Here is a 20,831-nt window from a genome sequence, read left to right as displayed (position 1 = left end):
AAAAATGTCTCATATCATTATTGAGACACGATCGTGTAAACATGGCTACCAATAACAATACTGTATTTTTGTATAAATATTGTATGAATATTATTACAATACTGTATTTTGTATGAATTCTCACAAGGAAGAAATCCTATAAAAGCATGTAGAAATCTAGTGAAGTTTTTGGTGGAAATACAGTTTTTGATAAAATTTTGAGAAGGTGTTTGGAAAAACTTCAAGATTTCGATCTTAATTACAAGCTAAGCTCTAGACAGCCATCTTTAATCGATGATGATATTATCAAGACCGTGATAGAGCGAGAGCCTTTTTTTTTGAGAACATTGAAGATTGCAAAAATGCTTAACTCAGCTCAACCATTTTGGGCCGTATTTGAAAACTAGGATTGGTATCTAAATATTCCAAATGGGTGCCTCATAATTTATGTGAGAAAAATTTGCATGATCAAGTCATCATATGCACATTTCTGCTTGCTCAGACTAAAAATGAACCCTTGTTGGACCCGATGATAATTTTTGATGAAAAGTAGATTACCTTTGAGAATACCATTAAGAAAAGAGCATACTGTAAGCCCAGACAACCATGCTGCCACCACCTCTAAACCGAGCTTGAGCCTGAATAAGAGAATCCTATGTATATGGTAGGGCATCCAAAGGTACATTATGAACTTTCAAAACCTAATGAAAAGCTCAATTTGGGAAGATACTGTGAGCAAATAGATGATTCAAACAAAGCAATCAAAGAAAAGATGCTGGTGATGTTCAATTGAAAGCACATCATATTACATCATGAAGAAACCAGACCACATACTGCTTTGGTGACTCATCAGCAAATCATACAGCTAGGCTGAGAAATTCTGCTATGTCTACCAGACCTGGAAACCTCCAGTTATCACTTGTTTGTCTCCTTTTAAAATTTTTGGAAGGGAGAAAATTCAAAACTAAAGCAGTTGTCAGCCAGACACTACTCAAGTTCTTCGCCGTTAGGGACAAGACATTTTTCAAAAATGGTATTTGCAAATTACCATCATGCTGGCAAGAGGTCATAAGTAATGAAAGAAATTATATTGTACAATAAATGTTACAAAAGATAAGAAAAATGTATTATTTTCTTTCACTTCCCAAAGGGACAAAATTTTTCTGTAGATTTTTACGGTGTGGCAGCCTTTGTAGCATATTTTGTCGAGTGTGATGTGACTTGCTTTCATAACTAAAATTTGAATAATGATGTTATTCTTTCTTGTAGGGTTATTTCTAGGAATAAATTTTCCATACATGTCATATTATCATCACGTTAAAATACCATATCAGAGTTGATGTTGGCAGTAAACTTAACAATATGTTACAAAGAATTATAGACAGCTTCTAATATATCAAAATAATGTAGTACAGTGGGCCCATCATTTGACAAGGGTCAATTTCAGATATTCACTGATAAATGGCATTATTATGACTACTATTTGATATGCACTATAATAAATAAAAAAACAGTTGCTTGGTTGTGGTATGATTTTATTAACAGTGCTATTAATGCTGCTGTATCTTATATTATTACAATACTGTAGAATTGAAATTGATATTCTTTTGAGTAGGTTTTTTGATAGAATAGTCAAGATTTATATACTGTCATGTCTGTATTCTGTTGTTGTATATGTAGGAGAAAAAAAGAGTGGAATTTAATAAAAAATACGTGAATTTATTAAAAATGTGAAAAATGTCTTTTTTATTTATTTAAAATGTATAATTGTTATTCATTTACTTCAGCAACTTCAACATGTGTGCAACAGGATATTAGCCAAACAGTCATCAAAGCTACAAATGCTGCTACAGCAAGTGTAACCTCGCCAGTCACCATTATTCGACCCATTCTCAGCACCAGTTCTCATACCTTTGTATTTTCACCTCTTCCTGTTGCTACAGTAAGTTTTTCACATATATTTTTGGATGTTTAACAATTAATTGACTGATACTTAAGTGAGAGAATTTTCATTGACGACTTGCAAAAGTATCATGCTTGCTAGATTTGCTTAAAATGATGCTGATCACTTTGGGAGGGAGGGGCAAGAAGGAGTTTTGAGACATAGTTTGGTCAACCAGTAATTATAAATAATATATTTTCACGCTTGGCCCATTGGATTTATGAGATCTCAAAACTGTATTTCCAGCACTGTATTATATTTACAGTTATGGTTTCCTAATTGTTTTATATCTTCATGATTTTGTTCTTAATAACAGTTTGATTCATTCAGCAAATAGCACAAGTGCTTCTTCCACCATTTTGTAAGGATGATTCCATTTCATTTTCAGACTAGTTTAGCAGTAATGATTTTTTTACTTATACTGTAGGAAACAAATCATTACATATAACAGAGTTGCCACGCTACCAGGAAAAAACAGAGTATCTGAAAGTTGATCGAAAAAAAAAGACCGAAAAGTCAGGAAATTTCGTATGGTGATTAAAAAAAAAAAAGTATTTTTATTCCAACATTGTGAAGCACATCACTTTCTTGGTGAATTATGTGTTGCATAAGCATCATTCTGGCAGTAAAGCAAGTTTTCTTAGTGTGGCAAAAACTTAGTTCGAAAGTTATTGAAAAGAGCAACTGTTAGTATAGTTTTAATAATAATACTTTAGGGATTCAAAAGTAGTTTTCCCCTTTCAAAGTGATATGTAATGGACAAACTTTTGTGGTTTCAAGTAGTAATGTAATTAATTTACATTCAGCGCAGCCAACAACTACAGGGCTACACTGTAGTTTTCTTAAAACACAATTAGAAAAGTTGGGAAGTTTCATTCTTCTGTTTGTGTGGCAACCCTGTTATAAATAAGTAAACAACATCAATAATATTATCAGATGAATTTGGTTTAAGTACTTAAGAGCAGTGGTTGTCAACCAATAGAACTTCACGGACCACTACATTTATAATTTTATATTTGGTAGACCACCAATATGAATTATTAAAAAAAATCCCTTAAATCAGACCTTAAAAACAACATATTGATATGCAAAAAACAATATTCAACTTTCCAATACATGTAATTCTAATTTTCATTTCTTAATACAATTTTGAAACAATTGGTGTTCAGCAGCATGCCTTTATGGAAATTCAGGCCACATTCCTGATTATGAGTAACAATCAAAACACGGATTAACATCTCGCTGATACACATATTTCGTTCACATTGAAAAATTATATGGAAAGTACAAAATCTTACCTTTTTGTACAGAAAGCTTCACATTTCCACATCACTGAAAAGGAACTTCACGAAAAGCAAGAACAAACTGGCAAACAAGAACAAACTGGCAAAAGCAATATCAATAAACTGAAAGTGTTATGCCATCAGTTTTTAACTATTGATAATTTAATAATCATCGCTTATTCTGCAATAGTGCCATTGATCAACAGTTAGACAAAACAAAAACGGAAACTTCCAGTGATGCAATTATAAATAAGAGTGCAGATGGGTCTCGTAAAAATCCATCAAATTGCCTATTGACATCGAGAAAAACTCTGTTATTAACAACTAAAATAGCATATGTTTGTAATTCAAAAGGAAAGAGAATTCCAATTCACGCTGTTATTGATAGCAGCAGCATATCCATGGATGCCAACTCTCACTTTCTAGATACACCTGCAAAAATAGCTAAAAAGTCACTAAATTCAGAAGGAATTTTGCTAAAAGTAGTAGCTAATTTTTTTTTAAAGTATAATCCATATTCCATAATAGGTTTTGTTACTCATCATTTTTTTTATACCGAATCTTCATAAAAATATTAAATAATGCCCCAATTTTTCTGCAGACCATCAAAATGTTTTCATGAACCACTGGTTGGCAACTGCTGCTTAAGAGTTTTGCTTTTAATACAGCATCAATTGGCAAAATCAGCAAAATACCAAGATTGGACATTAATTGCATCTTCGTTGCCACTATCTGATACATAGGAAAACTGTATAACTCACGCATATTTCTATGTTGTACAAAATGCAATTTATCCTCACTCATCATTTAAACGAATTGTAACTTTTAATATCTCTCACTGATAAGTTTGTTAAGTTGTCTGTGCATGATTATTGATATTTTCTTCCGTTTTGTCTAGGTTTTTGACATTTTTAGAGTAAATTTTAGACTTACTTAAAAATTTTAGGTGAAACTTATTTTCTTCCTTACTTCCATTTAATCACCGAATATTTCCACTAGAATAATTCATATGAATATCCTAGGCACACAGATTGATTACTACATGTATTTTGTTTCATATATTATTAATTTCCATAAGAAATATGTTGAAAAAGTGTTTGATCCTTTTCAGGAAAAAATATTGTCATTGTTTTGTAACAACTTCTATCTAAAATTTGGGAAGAAATTGATAGTTGTTGTAATTAATAACTTAGAAATGGCTTTAAACTACAGCAGAATTTAAAGTGATTATAACATGTGACTTGCTATTGACATAAGTTTCTTAAATGGATATTAATGCCTGACTGGCTAGTTAAGTGGAAAGTCTATTAATAATGTCCAGTGTAGCAGATTTCGAGTTTTATGATATATTGGTTACAAATGTGTGTCCTCTAGCTTTCTGATTAAAAAAAAAATCCAATCTTTTGTAGCTTATTAAATTTTCTTTGTATATTATTATACACCAAGATTCAAAAAGTAATATACGTATTACAAATTGCCATTTTGTCCAAACTATCAGTCACTGTGCCTTGGCTCAGCTATTGGTGAAATGAATACATAATCTAGTTTATATTAATAGCTGCTAGATGTCAGTTGTCTTCTGTTTTGCGTGGTAACTGTCACATATTTAAAATGGCTACTCTGAAGCAGAAATTATTTTGTGTTCTCGAGTTTGACACCCTGGGGGGTTTGATTAAAGACAACGTTTATGTGCCACCACTCCCACAGAACCTGGAAGAGGTAAAGAACCGGATGCGTACTGTCATAACATCAGTGATAATGGACATGCTTGCCCGAGTATGGGAGGAATTTGAGTATCGATGTGATATTGTTCGTGTTGCTGATGGAGGACTTATTGAACATCTGTAACATCTGTAATCTGAACTTGAGAGGGTTCGTACTTATATGTGTAAAGTTTCATATTCATATATCATGCAGTTTAAGAAATATATGCATTCGAAATACATATATTCTTTTTGAAACACGCTGTACTGTTGCATCTTTGTAGTTGATAAACATCTTTCAAATGCAGGCCAGAGAACTTTCAGTGCAGCTTCAAATGATACTTTTTACTGAGAAAAAATACACAGAAATATATTTCATATAAAACAATGATATACAGATTTTTTTCCCTCTATGCTTAACACAAAGTAATTATTGTGAATTATAAAATTATTGACTGAGTACAGGCAGCACTGAATGCTTTAAACTCAACAGCAGTTCATTCTACAGAATAACTTGTATTGTCTGACAGCTTCTTGCAGCCTCCTCTTTTATTTCCATTGAGGGCTGGAAAAAGGGAGGGGACAACCAGATCATTTTGGAAAAATTAATCCTGGGCTGCAAAAAGTATGTTTTGTAGAAGACTTTTAAGGTGTCTTCAAATAAAAAACTGACTCGTGTTGCCAAGAGTTGTTAGATTTTAAAAGTTTATCCTCAAGATAGTGGCTCAATTCTAATGCATATTTATGCAGAATTTTAAATAGTATAAAGTAATAGCATCATGTTTCCGTCTCATGGCTAGAACTAATTTTCCATTCATTCTCATCATCGTTTCTTAGATTGGTACGTGCGGCAATATTGTGTCGTATGGCAGGTACAGATAGAAACGAATGTTACAGTTCAACTATTGGTCCATCAATTGAGTTTATTTTTTAGGGAAATTGTCAGCCCGAACAAATGCATTAATACTAACAATGGATACAGAATCTTATGAAATAGCTAAGTCAAATAGGAGCTTAACAAGGTGAAATAGGACAAATTTACGCATAAAAAAGGGGTGGTGGTCCTTGACATAACCGGAGATAAATCCTAATATGATCATGTCATATAGGGATTATGAGATCTCCTAAAAGTTTGCTCACCTGGTATGAATTTTTGAATTTACAGAGTTTGTACCAATTGCACAAAACTGCTAAACTCTCACAGTGTTGGTAAGGGGTTTCCTTTTGATCCTGCTGCTTGACATTGTTCATCTTTTCCTGTCCTCCTTGGCATGGTTCCTGCACATTTATTAACTCCATGTACTGCTTCTTTTGGGAAGATCATTACTTTCCTCTTCCAGGAGGAGAAGGAGAATCAATTTTTCTTTATTTCAGCCTTGTTCTACATTGGCCAAATTCCCTTGTATCGAATGTTGCCTCTTATTAGCTGATCGTCTACTTTACTCGTCTTGAGATGAGATCATATGATGATGATGCTGGTATAGAAGTTGGGGGACCTCATAGATTCTGCATCAATTAATAATTCTACTAGAAGTATACAAAAAGAGCCAAAATTGAAGTTTTGGATTTATTAGAAAGAAAATTTCCTCATTTTCTTATCTATTTGTTACCATATTTTCTATTTTTAATTCCAAAATAATCTCTATGAGTGTTATTTTTAAGAATTCATCTCTGGCTCCTGCCAGGGTAAACAAGCTTGTTCATTGTGCACAATGTCAATAAACCAGATACCAGGTTGAACTCAGCCAGTATCTGAAGAGTTGTTAATAAAGAAATTATTTATACATGTTAGCCATGTTAATTCAAAATTAATTTTAAAGACAATGGAGTGTGCATGTATAAATGATGGTTTATTTAAAATGAAAGCAGGGATCTACATGTTTACTATGAAAAGAAAGCACTAATATATGCACAGAAAAGAAAATTAAAAAAAGAAAAAATCTGAAAGCTTTCAGATTTTACATTACATCCAAAGGGGTCAATTTTTTTAACATATTTGATTTTAATTTTAAAACGATCATATCTTTAGAATTTCCGGTACACAGTCTCGCATGATGGAGATAAAAATGTTTTTTTCCAACCTCCATACAGTACTGCCATTGCTCACTTTGAAAATGCTGAGTTTGTTAATTAGAAATTCATTAAAGTGTTACAAAATATAAAATCGTTAATAAAACAAATTCCGAATTTGGCCTTTTAGATACCCATATTCAGTGGAGGGTTACGTTATTCAAAGTTTGATGGCTCTACGTACTATGGTTTTATCACAGTGTGAGAAACATAAATACATTGATGCCAATTCTTCACTATTTAATTCCTTTAAATATAATACAAGGCAATAATATTTGGTAGCCTTAATTTGAAAAGTGATGATGATTCCATGCAAAATGCCAAAACAAAATTAATAGCCCTTCTGAGCTAAAAATGCTGAGTAACTTCAATAATAATATAAATTCAATTGGTCAAGCACATTACAAAGCATTATTGTAAGCATCTTCTGTATTTGGTGCATATGTATAATTAAAAATGTATATTAGAAGCAGTTATTACATAATTATATTTTTCTATGCATTATAGGCTGCTGGAGTAAATGAATTCCAACGTAGTCTTTTAATGGGAACTGCCAACCAAGTCTTCAGCAATCAAAATTCCCCTCCATCTTGTGTTCTTCCTGCTCCTGACAGTCCTGGTAAGTTTTACTGTTTGTCACTGTGATAAGAATGCGTCATATTTGCTCATATATTTCTCTCCATTAGGCATATTCCCCTCTGTAAAGTGTATAATTTAGAGATTTTTAACTTATAACTTCAGGTTTCTGGATTTTTTGCATAATTTTTAACTTATAACTTCAGGAAGAGGACCTTTTGTATAAAAGGATGGTCTGGAATTTCTCAGATTGATATTCTTTGAAGGTTGTTGATTCAACTCTTCATTTCTTCCTTTCAGTGACTTGATAGCCAGCGGGCCTTGGCCTTCTTTAGAATTTCATCATTTCAGCCTGTGCTACTTTTGGCCTTATTCTTCCAATTAATGATCTTTAAATGAGACAAGTGTCTCCTCAAACAGTCTGGGGCTCTCTCTCTAACGAACGCCTATTTTCTTGTTTACTATTATTTTTGGTAGTTGTGTTTTAAGGTATTTTGATTAGATGACCAACACATGTAGAAAGGGGCATGAAAAAGGTTTTTGCAATGTTTATGCCTCACACACATAGTCATACTGCACTCATTGTGTGACACTTTTTGGCTGAAAAATACCACTACCAAGTATATTATTACAACTGACAGCTTTGCAATTGGCCTTGTTCTCTTTGATTTTGAATTGTTTCTAGAATTAAAAGTTACATTAAAAGAAGTTTTTTTAATATAACTAATATAGGCATTGGTCTCAGAAAATGTGTTTTAAGTCTACTGTGATTAGTAGGATTGTTGTTTAGGTTGGTACATAGATCCATAAGCAAGGTGATGGTATCCACTAATGTACAATTCCACATATATGTTATTTAAAAGCACGGCTGGCTTAAAAAAATGAATGTTGAATTTTGGAAAAATTGATGCAGCTCTGGGACTGCTGAAAGTTGTAAATTTACTCATAACAATTTAAAGCATTTCAAAATAAATATTTTTTTTTTGGTAACAAAATGTCAAATAATTAAATAATCTTAACCAAAATATCCATGTAATGAAACTGTTTTAATTGATTAGAAATATAGTCGTCTTATATATTAATAAAATACAGTAGAATCTGTTTTAACTGGCAGCAGTAGGACCATGCTCATTCCAAATAATATATTTTTTGAATAATTCAATATATATTTCTAGAACTCACTTGCTTATATTTTATAATACAGTCTATATTAATTGCAGCATGAGAAGTCTTTCGGTAGTATTTTTTGTTCTATTACCCACAATTAAATAAACAATACCAAAAATTGCACAAATTATTTAAAATTAAAACACATAATGTGATTTTATATTTCAGAAAAACAAAATTAAACAAAATTTAGAATTAACATATTTATTATCACATGAAAAATGATAAATTTCTTAGTACGATGATGTATAACTTTGAATCTCTGCCTACTTACAAGATTATGATTGTAGTTTAAAATTTTGCTGCATATTTGATGAAGCTTCTTAATATCCTGTACTAACATAGATGAATGTTTCTTGAAAAATCTTATGAATTTCTATAATTGTTTATGAGCTTCCTTCCACGTAATTTTCTTGCTCTGGATGTTGTCTTCATCTTCATTCTTGCCATTCTTAGTAGTACGTGCCAGGTTAGTTTGTCATCATCTTGAGAGAGTGCAATAGGAACAAAATTGTCTACATCTTCCAACCCTGCACCTTCTCTTCCTTAACCCTAATCTTTGCTGAATATCCATGTAAATCCAAGCTATCTGACACGAAGGCTAGACACAGGCCTGCACGAGAATAGGTGCAAGGTCGTGCGGAGCATGATGGCATTAAGTAAAAGGAGGAAAACATCTCATTTCGTAGTTGCTGCTTAGTTTGTTGTTGTTTAGAAAACTACTGTTGTTGATTGTAGCGAATTCGCGGATTAGCGTTCTTTAGCTGTTTTGAATTACGTTCTATTGGACATTTGAGTAATTAAAAGAAAACTACTGTGAGATATTGTAATACTGCATGATAATTTGAGAAAATTTAAGCATTTTTGTTGTGATAATAATAAATTTTTGTTCATTTTTCATCGGACTTGTGCATTCATTTCATAACGAACCCGTACGCACGCAACATTATGTTAAACTTAGGTTAGCTTTTTAATTCAGAAAGCAACAATTTGAGCATAATTACTCGAAAACTGTTTACCTCTCCTGTTTGAACCATTGTCGTAATTTTGGCTGCTTAAATTACTAGTATCTAAACCATTTTCCACTAAATTCTTTAATAAGAATGTTGTTCTTCCTTCACCGGTCGTATCAGTTGTAATACCAATATACTAAAACCTTTCTTCAATACTCATGTCTGTATTTTCTAAATTAAGATACCTCATACAAACTAATATCTGCTCTTGATGGCTGGTATTAGGGGTGCAATCAAGTAAAATAGAAAAATACTTTGTCTGTTTGACCTTACTTAAAAAATAATTTGCTTTATATTACCCCCTAAGAAGCTAATTATTTCATTTTGAATTTTGTCTTCAAGGTAATGAAGCATATTTTTTTTAGTTTGAATTTTATTAATATATACAGAGAGGATAGGGTCATATTTTGTGATAATTTCTATACACTTTAAAAGATCATTATTTCTTTTGAATAACTTGTTACTGGAACCACAGAAGGCTAAGTTTTGTTTGGCTAAAAACTGAATGGCATAGATAATTCTTTCAATAACATCGCACCAATGTTAGTCTCTCTTTTTTTTTTTTTTTAATAAATTTTGAAATTCCGAATCAGCAGGTTTATTCTTTCTTAACATTTCTAAGAAAGCGGACCAAAGATGTAGATTCTGGAAATGCATTTTACTTTTTTCATGAAGTTTTAAGTGCTAATTTAAGTGATTCCATTCATTAAATTCAGAACTACTCAGTTTTGCGTTGCTGAACTGCATTGTTGTTTGCAACAAAAAACAATAAACAGAATTTTTTTCAGCACAATTCAGCAATCTTTTAACTTTTTCGTTGTGTGGCAAGATTTGATAAAAATCATCTGAAAAAATTTACGCCCATTTTCGTATTTTGGGAAACTCAAACTCGAAACCAGGTTATCCAGGATCATTTTCTATTAAGGCTTGATCTTGGAACGGCAATAATGGACTTGGGCATAATCCGGAATCATCGGGCACAGGAAAATGTATATGTATGCTGCTATTGGTCCTAGATTTCTTCTGATAGATGACAGTGTGCAACTGCACCAAGCTCTAGTTGCTGAAGAATACCTTGAGGGTCAAGGTATGGAGAGGATGGAAAGGTCAGCTCAATCCCCAGACCTGAATCCGATAGAGCACCTTTGGGACTACCTTGGGAGATAGGTTGCTGCTTTAAGTCTTCCTACAAGGTCATTAGATGAGCTTGAACAAGGATTACTCCTTGTCTGGTTGTTGCTTCCGATTTCATTGGCTAACAACTTAATTGACAGCATGGAATGTCACTGCCACCTGTGTATTGCAGCTAGGGGTGGACACATTCCTTATTAGAACCCATTTTTGTAATGTTGCCACCCTATTTTTCCTAATTGGATTTCTTTGCCAGAAGTGCAATTTTTTGTTGTAATTCATGTTTGCGTTGAACTTTAAAAACATTCTATGTTACATTCATTAAAAAGATCTGTTTAGTGTACATGTCCTGTAAATTTTTTGTTTCTATGTTGCTTCATTCTCAAATTAGACACAAAAAACATGCTGTTCCTTAATTTTTGGAGGGCAGTGTATATATATATGTATTTCTTCTGTTTATTTATGCAGTGACACTTTGGTATACGTCCATTTTAAAATGAATCCAACTCAATATGCATCCTGTTTAGATACGAAAGTGTTTGTTTGGAATACAACTCAAATGCAATCAACGTTTATTCTTTCGAGGCAGTGTTATAGCTGCCTTGAGCATCAGCAAGTCTGTTGCTTTTATTCAGTTAACAACCGGTGCTCTGAATTTTCATGTGATTTTGTGTTTTTTCGCATACACTTTTTTAAATTCTTTAACGTCGAGTTTTAAGAAAGTTAATGAGAAGCATAAAGCAACAAAGAAAATGATTAGAGTCACCATGTAAGTGAACAAAGAGACAGTTTAAAAGTATGGAAGATGGCATGCTTACCAAAACTTAACTATTTCATACCGTATGATGAGAATAACGGTATCTATGATTGTGAAAAACAAGGATACTATTAAACCTGCTAACGTAAGGCCTATTGATTCTCAACCTGGTTCAAGTAGAAACCTAAGGAAAGAAAAGAGACAGTAAAAAGGTAAATAAATTAGGAAAATATTCATGTATACAGAGTATATGTTTCACCCACTACATATAACAATAGGATTTTTTTATAAGAACAGATTAATTATTTTTTCTTTAATTTTTTATTGGAAATTTGATTTACTTCCAGTTTGGTAGAAGTCCAAGTATCTAGAACAAATATATGTCATATATCGAGGTGCCACTGCATATGTGCCTGTTACACTGATTTTATATGTAACTGTACTGTGTTGCACTATACTCATTTTATGTGTGATTTATTTAGGTTCTTCTTGCAGTCCTTCTCCAGGAATGTCTAATATTTCCTTTGACCCAAATGTAAGATAACTTTTTATTATTATTATTTTTCCCTTTGTTACTAGTTTGAATGTTTTTTTTTTTTTTTTTTTCCATTATAATGTTATAAAATCTTGGGTATTTCCTTGTATGTAAGAATCTAGTATGCTTGCAGTAATTGTGTTAGGTATTTTGAATCTTATATATCATATTTGAATCTTATATCATTCATTTATCATAAGCATCTTGGGGAAATTTTTCAATGTTTTTGTTTCATTAAATTTAAATAGTGCATAAATTGCATTCAAAAGTAAATAAAATAAACAGGAAGGTTCAGATATAATTAATGTTTTAAAATTTTCTTATATAAGTATAAGTAGGTTCAGATATAAAATATCATCAATTTAAAGACTTCAGACTTTAAATTGCTATCATTAATATAAATATGTAAAGACAGATAATATTTATAACTGGATAAAAATTAATTTGTTACTCCAAAGAGTTGAGGTTTTGTCAAAAATTTGAATTATTTCAGAAAAAATGAGAAAAAATTGATATTTTTACAAACACTCAATGGAAAATTAATATGAGACTTAACTAAAATGAGTACAAATATGTGGGCAAAGAAGTCACATTAAACTAGTTAAAATCTAAAGCTAAACTTAAATATATCCATAGTTGTTTTAAATAGTTGTGAAATGTATGATATTTCTATTTTTTATACGTTGCATGCAAATATTGAAATTGTGAATGTAAAATTTATCAATGGTGTGTATTTTTCTGTTATTCTATCATATTCAGTAATGAAACTTATTTGATAGTTGATTTAATTCCCAAATTATTAACCCCGAAAGGTATTTTAAGTTATCTTTGATATCATCAAAGTGCATTAACAGATAAGTAACAAAGGAAGTTACTAAAAAAAGTAATTTTATTTATAGCTAGATAAAAGAACTAGAATCAGAAATTATGAAATCACTATATCAAAATGTATTTTATCAGATTTAAAATAAAAACAGCATTTGCTTCAAAATGTTATTAAGAGCTATAAATAAAATTACTTTTTTTTAGTAACTTCCTTTGTTACCTGAACTGAGTGAAATAAAACTGAATGAAAGACACAATTTTGTAATTACATATAGATCATGTGTCTATTTGTGTGTATACCCATTTCAGATTTTTTCAAAGGGTAGTACACTTTTTTTTTTTTTTTAATGTTCAGACATTTTTCTGTTTATAACATTTAACACTGAAAAAAGAAAGGCAGAAGCAAATGTGACAGCTTCTGAAATGGAAATTATTTTTTAATTAAGTTTTAGGTAACAATTGATATTTTTTAGAAGAAAAATGAAACTTTTAACTTATTTTTTAAATTTAAAATTTTTAAAAATAATATTTTTCCTTTCTAGTCTGCATCAAAGACTGTGAGATTGAAATCAGATGAAGAAAAAATCCAGTACAAAGAGCACCGTAGAGTCTGCCATATTAATGCTGAGCAGAAAAGAAGATGCAATATAAAGGTTTCTAAAATTCATTTTGTAGTTATTTGTTGATCAAAGATTTAAAAAATAATAATAATTAAAATTTGGAAAAAGTTTTTCCCTTTTTCTTTTCCTTCAACCTGTAGCATTAAGAATATATCTGAATGAGGTGTAATGATTTTATAAGACATGTTTCTGCATCTGAAGCATCTTAGATTACATAATGCTTAGTATGGTACTGTAATTTAAGATGTTATAATTTAAAATTATTAAATAGGAAACAAAATTTAACCCTGTAAATGGTTAAGTCAAAATGCATATATAACTATATTTTTAATTTTTGTTCATGAAAAAATATTTTATGCAGAATGATTTTTGATGTTGTAAATGTTAAATTTTTAAGTTGTGAATTGAAACTTTCTTAAAATCAAATCTGAATTACAATAATAAAAAACATTTTTAAGAATGTGAAAAAGACCAAAAAGAGTTCTAAGTTAGGCACATAATATATCGTGCCAGAAAATGTATATATCTGTATATATATAGTCAATTCCTAATTAACTAGACTGTTAAGAAAAAGGGATTATTGCAGAATAGCAGAAATATCACAAATATCAGAAAAATGGGAAATTTGTACAGGAAGTACAAGAAAAAGTGTAAGATGCGTTGGAGAATTTCATTGGTACCAGACAACATCACAGTATTTAGAAATTGTTTTTGTACATAATTTAGAATATAAAAATATTAATAAATTATCTGTTAAAAATAAATTGGTACATAATGAAAATAAAAGAGTACAGCAATTAATTTTCTGTTGCCTCTTAACCCCTATTAAAATAAGAAAGTAGTATAAATAAAACATTATGCATTGTGTTTTGTAGTATGTTCTTTCAGTTTTGAATGCTGATTTATTTAATTTACATAATCAGCTGAACTTGACAATATGAAATGTCATTTCCATTAATCATATGGCTACCTAAATGATGATGATGACTACCTAAATGATGATTATGACTACTTTAGGATGATGTATTTAAATTGTTAAAATAAAACTAAACTAGATGCCACAGGTAACCAGCAAAGCCATTAATTACTGAAGTCTATAAATTTTGGAATGCCTGCATACTAAAGACATTACTAATGTCAAAATTAAACCAAAGGAGACATCGATGACCTTCAAGGGCACTGGTTACTGATGACCTGTGGGTTGATAGTTATTAGTATGGATCAGTGTGAAAAATTAAGAAAGATTATTAAAATAAGTTGAAGGACATCAGTATCTATCAAGTCTGTTGTCATAAGTGACTTGTGGATTATTGGTCGCTGGCAGTCAGTCTGCTGATCACCAGTGTGGGGAAATGTAGTAAGTTTCATTAAATTTTTCACTTAAAAAGATGCACACATTTATTTATTCAATTTAACATGAAAGAAATATAGGTGAATTGTAGGAATGTACTGTGAGATTGGAGAGAGGAATAATTTGGAGGTTTAGAGCAATTTAAAAATGGCAGACAAATTATTTAATCTACAGATACAATACAAAGTACAAGGTGTAGATGTCCAGATCCAGAATGATCTAACATCCAAACTTCAAGTGCCAGCGAATATTTTTGAGATTTTTTTTAGCCCAAAGGTCATTAGCCCAGAAGGGCTGTTAATTTTGTTTTAGCATTTTGCATTGAAAACTTTAAATACCCGTTTCACTTTTCAATTTGTTGCCACCAAAAATTATTGCTCTGTGTTATATTTAAAGAAATTAAATAATGAAGAATCTGCATAAATGTATGTATATCTCGCATTGTGATAAAACAATGGTACAAGAACCATCCAATTGTGAAAAATGTAATCCTCCACCGAATATGGGTATCTTGAAGCCCTACTTTAGAATTTGCTTTATTATGTATTTCATATTTTGTAACACTTTAAGAAATTTTTGTTTAACAAACTCAACGATTTCAAAGCGAGTAATGGCAACAATATACGGGGAAAAAGAATTTTATCTCCAACGTGGGAGACTGCATATCGAAAACTCTAAAGGTACGCTCATATTGAAATTATTTTGCGATATTGCTGCTGAATTGAATTTTATGGTTTAAGTGCAAAGAACGTGATATTTAATAAATAAAGGTAACACTCAAAATGTTAAAAAAAAAAGGTTCCTTTGGGCATAATGTAAAATCTGAAGGCTTTTAGCCTTTTTTTTTTTTTTTTGTTTGTTTGTTTCTATTAAAGGGTTTTTTTTTTTTTTTTGGGACTGACATGTTACTTTCAAACACCTGCTGGCTAAGTGGTTGTGGGGCATTATTGTTTTTCTGTCAGATCTAAAATGCCGCATTACTGGTCTTAAGGTTTCAGTTTTATTCATGAAATTACGAATGGCTACTAAGGGAGGGAGAAATATTGACAATAATGAGTATTAAAGGAGGGGTGTTTGAAAATAAAACAAAAATTATTAAAGAAGATTAATTCTTTAAAATTGTATGGTGGTCACAAAATCGTGATCGTTATTATCAGAATGTTTATTGTTAAAATATAATTGTTACCAATAATGTTATTCAGATGTTAATGATTACATCTTTATTTGTAACTATAACATATATCAAAAACAACAGGATTTGTTAAAGCGTTTTAGGAAGGATCTGGTGTTCATTTCTGATCTGGAATTATTGAGAATATTTGACAATTGTTCTGAGTTCAATTTGTTAATCTTCATGAGATAGAAAAAGTTTGTCACAAACTTAAGTATCATCAAGCATAAATCACTCTTCAAGAGCTTAGTGTCTTATAAGTGGAACTATCATAGGTGAGCTTTTGCTCTCATAATAATTTCCACAAATCATGTTAATGTTTTGCAATTTGAGTGTACAATTCTAATTGTAGTCATGATTGTTAGTCTAATTTCAGGTTCTGATTGAATTCTGTTGAATGGATTATTATAAGAAATATATCAAAATCTTTTAAACTAGATTTTAACTTCAAATGCAATTTGCATATTTTATGAAATTTATATTCTTTTTCTAAAAACTGAACAATCAGCAGAAAGGGATCAAAATATTTTTGTTTAATGTTAATTTAGGTAAATAGTTTCTTTCTGAAATAATCAGTATGTCTCATCCTTTGAAAAATCATTATCTTATTCTTCATAGCTGTTAATTCCGACCAATTAAATATTGAATGATGTCTGTAAGAAATGCAAAGTCCTGAATAAAATTATTACCTTTGAGTTTTTCAAAATTAAGTATGCAATGTGTATTATCTCATAAGAAGACTTGTTAATATTTGCTGCTAGTTCTGAATTTCAATCATTTGTTTGTCTTGAAATTCCCGTACTTGAAGCTTATGGGCAGCTGTAATAGGAATTTTGCAGACACATTCATGGATAGAAGTTGTTACTCCATTTATTTTATATATAAAACCAATTAAATAAAGGTTTATGCTGTCCATAACTAGTAGATACAGGTACTACAAACATGAAATACTTAATAAATTGACACACATGATTTGTATTATACAATTCATAAAAAACTGATTGGCAGTGTCTGTATGGCCTGACAGGCTGTCATTTAGTCATCACTACTTTAAAGGAACTAAACTTGCAGAAAAGTTTGGATTTACCTTAATCCATTCTTCAAACCATTCTGAAGAATTAAAACCTTCTCAAAGTTTGTATTCAAGATTTAAAAAAAAAAAAAAAAAAAAAAAAAAAAAGGAAAGCCAAAAGAATTACTTTTTGATGAGCTAGTTTTATAGGGCATCTCTTTGTTTCCACCTGATCTTGGTATTTTACTGTACATACTTCTTAATTGTACATTTTACTGACACCTATGTTATTAGTATAATTTATAATTTTGGGGGAAGGTGGGTATATCTTTAATGTTATCTATATTAGTGCTGCATAATTTACTTGTTTTGAAGGTTTAATTCTGTTTACATCATCACATTTCATGTAAAAGCAAAGATGTTTAATTACTTTCACTTTCCTCCCTAGTTCTATATTATGTTTATAATAATAAGCTATATCCTCCCTAGTTATATATTATGCTTATAATAATAAGCTATATATGATGCTTATAGTTATTATATATAAATTAGACATCCATTTCTCTGCAGATTGGCTTCGAGTCCTTACACAATCTTCTGCCACCAATGGGACAGACACCAAATTCAAAAGTTAGCAAAGCAGCTATGCTACAAAGAGGTAATTATAAAAATAAGCCAGTGGCAATTTCCATATTTTAGAAAAAGCATTTTTTTTTCACTATAATAATTTATATGGTCTCCTAAGTGCTTCATTGTTTGAAATATTGATTACCTGAAATAACAGAATAATCATCATTTAGAATTCTTGTTATTATTTTGTCTGATAAAATTTGTGTTAATAGTATATGTTTTAATGATAAACTAAGCTCATTTGAGTCATTAGGCCCACCAGCTGCTGAGCTGTAAAATTGCTGAATGCTGGTATTTCAGGGTTTGAATCTCAATAAATGGGCTCGCTACATGGCCATTTCATGGTTTTCCCCTTGTTTAACAAGTATACAAACCAGTTTCCCTCCACGAACCCTTTAGGCAGATAGCTCTTGAATTTTTTACTGTAATCAAACAAATCAAGCCATTTGAGTGATTAAGATTTGTAATCACTTTTTCAGAAAACTCGATAGAGTTTTAAAAATGTCTTTTTAAATAGAAAATTGTAAATGGGAAGCACAACCAGTTTTGTATTTGTGTAGTTTTTTCCCTCGTGCAGATATGATTTACATCTGTCTACAAAAGAATTCGAGATCATTTTTATACATCTTATTTTGATCCTAAAATAAAGCTTTTTAATAAAATCTTGCTCTTTTTAATTCTTTTAAATTCTTAAAAATTTAATTCTGTTTTAATTCTTAAAAATTTAATTTAAATTTAATTTTTAAAAAGTTGCTTGTGCAAGACAAAATTCTCACAGTTCGTATTTCAAAAATAAATCTCTGTTTTATTCCATATAATTAATAAAACATCTTTCTTTTATTTATCAAAACCTTACCAAAATCTGTTAGATTAAATGTATATAGAAGATGAAATTGAGGATGAAAGAAATCTGGTAAAAAAATTATTTACAAAACGTAAATACAAATATATCAACAAAAAAATTTTTTATGGGAAAATTGTCAGTATAAATAAATTGACTGTTAATGAAATACCAGAATTCGGTCAGAAATCCTTATGAAATGCCAGAATTTGTTTAACAAGTGGCTATGAATAAAATGTAACCATTAATTAAATACGTAAATAATATTTTTACATTTATGCCTTTGAATTAGTAATACATTATTTTTATGACTGATAATGAAACTTAAAAAATGATATGCTGGTATAGCTTTTTAAGTTTCTAAAATAGAAAATATGGGTAATATATTCTATGATTTTATATTACAGAAAATGTCTCTAATTTTTATATTAGAGACATTTTCTGTAATATAAAATATATATCTAATTTTTATATTGGGTGGTTTCTTTTTTGGAGAATAAACTATTTGTGCAAACACAGAGTTTGTATATTAAGTTATAAATGGCAAATTTGTCTTCTTTCAAAATTCTGAAGTAAGTAATTTTCAAGGAAACAAAAGGGAAAATTCATAAATTAATAATTACTTTCTTCTCTCCCCATCTTTTTTTAAATACTTCACCTTTTTTCTCTGATATAAACTTTCTTTATTTTAAAGGAGCTGACTATATTCGCACTTTGAAAACTGAAAGGCAGCAACAGTTAGAGGAAGTCGAAATGCTGAAGAAGAAAATCGATGAACTGAATCAAGCAATAAGGTAGTACATTTTTCTGAATTGATTTAAATTTCCCAGTATTGACCATGCTTAATTAGAGAAGCTGATGCAGTTTTCAAATTTGGATGAAAGTTAATAAGATCTTAAAGCTACAAGTTGTAAATAGATCATAGCTGATTATAAAGCTGTCATAAGACTTTTATTCATTGTTAAAAAATGTGTAAAAATTCATTGTTAAAAATTGATCACTACTGCTAATTTTCTTGACTCAGTAGCAACTGTGAATGTTAGTAACTATTTTATTTAGATCTTCATTTTTATATTTTAGAATAAAAGTACTAAGCTAGTGTTTTAACTTGAAATATCTATTTAATATTGTTGGGAAAACAAGTACAGTAAAACCTCGGTTTGCAAATTTAATTCATTCCTGAAGGCCATTCATCATGAAAAAGGCTCATAAATTGAAACTATTTTTTCCATACAAATAAATGTAAAATGGTTTATTTCATTCTTGGATTGAAGATAATTACTTATTCAAACTTTACAACAGTACTTTGTGTACAGGTTTATAATACAAAACCAAGAGAAATGGTAAAGTCTGATAGAAGGGATGTGCACAATATTAAATAGAAAAAGTAGACAAAAACTTGATTTAATTTTACTATGCCTGTACAAAGAGAAGTGGAATGTGGTAAGGAAGAAGAAGGAAAGATATGTTGTTTGCACAATAATACACTTCCCATAAAAACACCAGGTAACAATCTTCCTGTTTTTTTTCCCCTTTCCTCTTAAACATCATTAGACTTTGCCTGGGACTTGCTTTATCTCCATTTCTCTAAAAATTTGTTTAAGTGATTTTTTGTTGCCTATGTTTTCAAATATTTTTGTGCTGCTGTTGTTTGCATTTTAAAATGGGCTTAAAGGCTGCTACTGTTTTATGAGATTGATATCATTATGTGAAAACTCTGCATCTTGTGCCCTTTACAAAAGTTTTGTGTATAGAAGAACTAGAATGATCTTTTCTTCCTTCATCTGAAGACATTTATTTTGTAAGACTTATTGTTACTGTTCTGAAATTACTGCATTTCTTTCTTATTGAGCTTATTTTTATGGATTTCCACATGTTCATTGGTAACTTCTAAGTCCAAGGTTAGAAACTCAATATCATAGATTAAAAAAAAATTCTAAATGTCAAAAACTGTGCCAGCAATGCCATCAGGCCGTAATTTCCTCCAGACTGAATTCATGGTTCTGTAAGTCATTTGCTGCCAGGCTTTTTTAATGAAAGTTAAGCAGTGAAAATATGCTTATTTTCCAGCTGGTGTTGGTGGAATTTTGTAATAAACTTCCATATAATTTGCCCATATTTTCTTTTTTTTTAACACTTTCAAATAACATAAGTTGTGTATTTAATAGGGTGAGGTCGAGATGAAGGGTTTTTTTCTTTTCTTTTTCTATAATAATCTTTAATTC

At 30.3% G+C, this 20,831-nt stretch overlaps 1 protein-coding gene across 2 annotated transcripts in view; it reads left to right on the top strand.

Annotated features, from left to right (window-relative positions):
- Mondo (MLX interacting protein mondo) overlaps positions 1 to 20,831 on the top strand; it is a 102,400-nt gene that overhangs the window by 56,881 nt on the left and 24,688 nt on the right. For both annotated transcript variants that reach the window (XM_085812642.1, XM_085812639.1), the window contains exons 10-15: positions 1,762 to 1,921; positions 7,485 to 7,596; positions 12,104 to 12,156; positions 13,524 to 13,634; positions 17,706 to 17,793; positions 19,301 to 19,400. In XM_085812642.1, the coding sequence (XP_085668768.1) occupies positions 1,762 to 1,921; positions 7,485 to 7,596; positions 12,104 to 12,156; positions 13,524 to 13,634; positions 17,706 to 17,793; positions 19,301 to 19,400 (624 nt within the window). The remainder of the gene's footprint in view (positions 1 to 1,761; positions 1,922 to 7,484; positions 7,597 to 12,103; positions 12,157 to 13,523; positions 13,635 to 17,705; positions 17,794 to 19,300; positions 19,401 to 20,831) is intronic.

Source organism: Stegodyphus dumicola, chromosome 1 (genome assembly GCF_044657685.1).
Source record: "Stegodyphus dumicola isolate Sdum_Otavi_A_Nest chromosome 1, ASM4465768v1".
NCBI lineage: Eukaryota > Metazoa > Arthropoda > Arachnida > Araneae > Eresidae > Stegodyphus > Stegodyphus dumicola.
The sequence above is the reverse complement of the archived record's forward strand: the minus strand, read 5'-3'. Positions and strand labels throughout refer to the sequence as shown.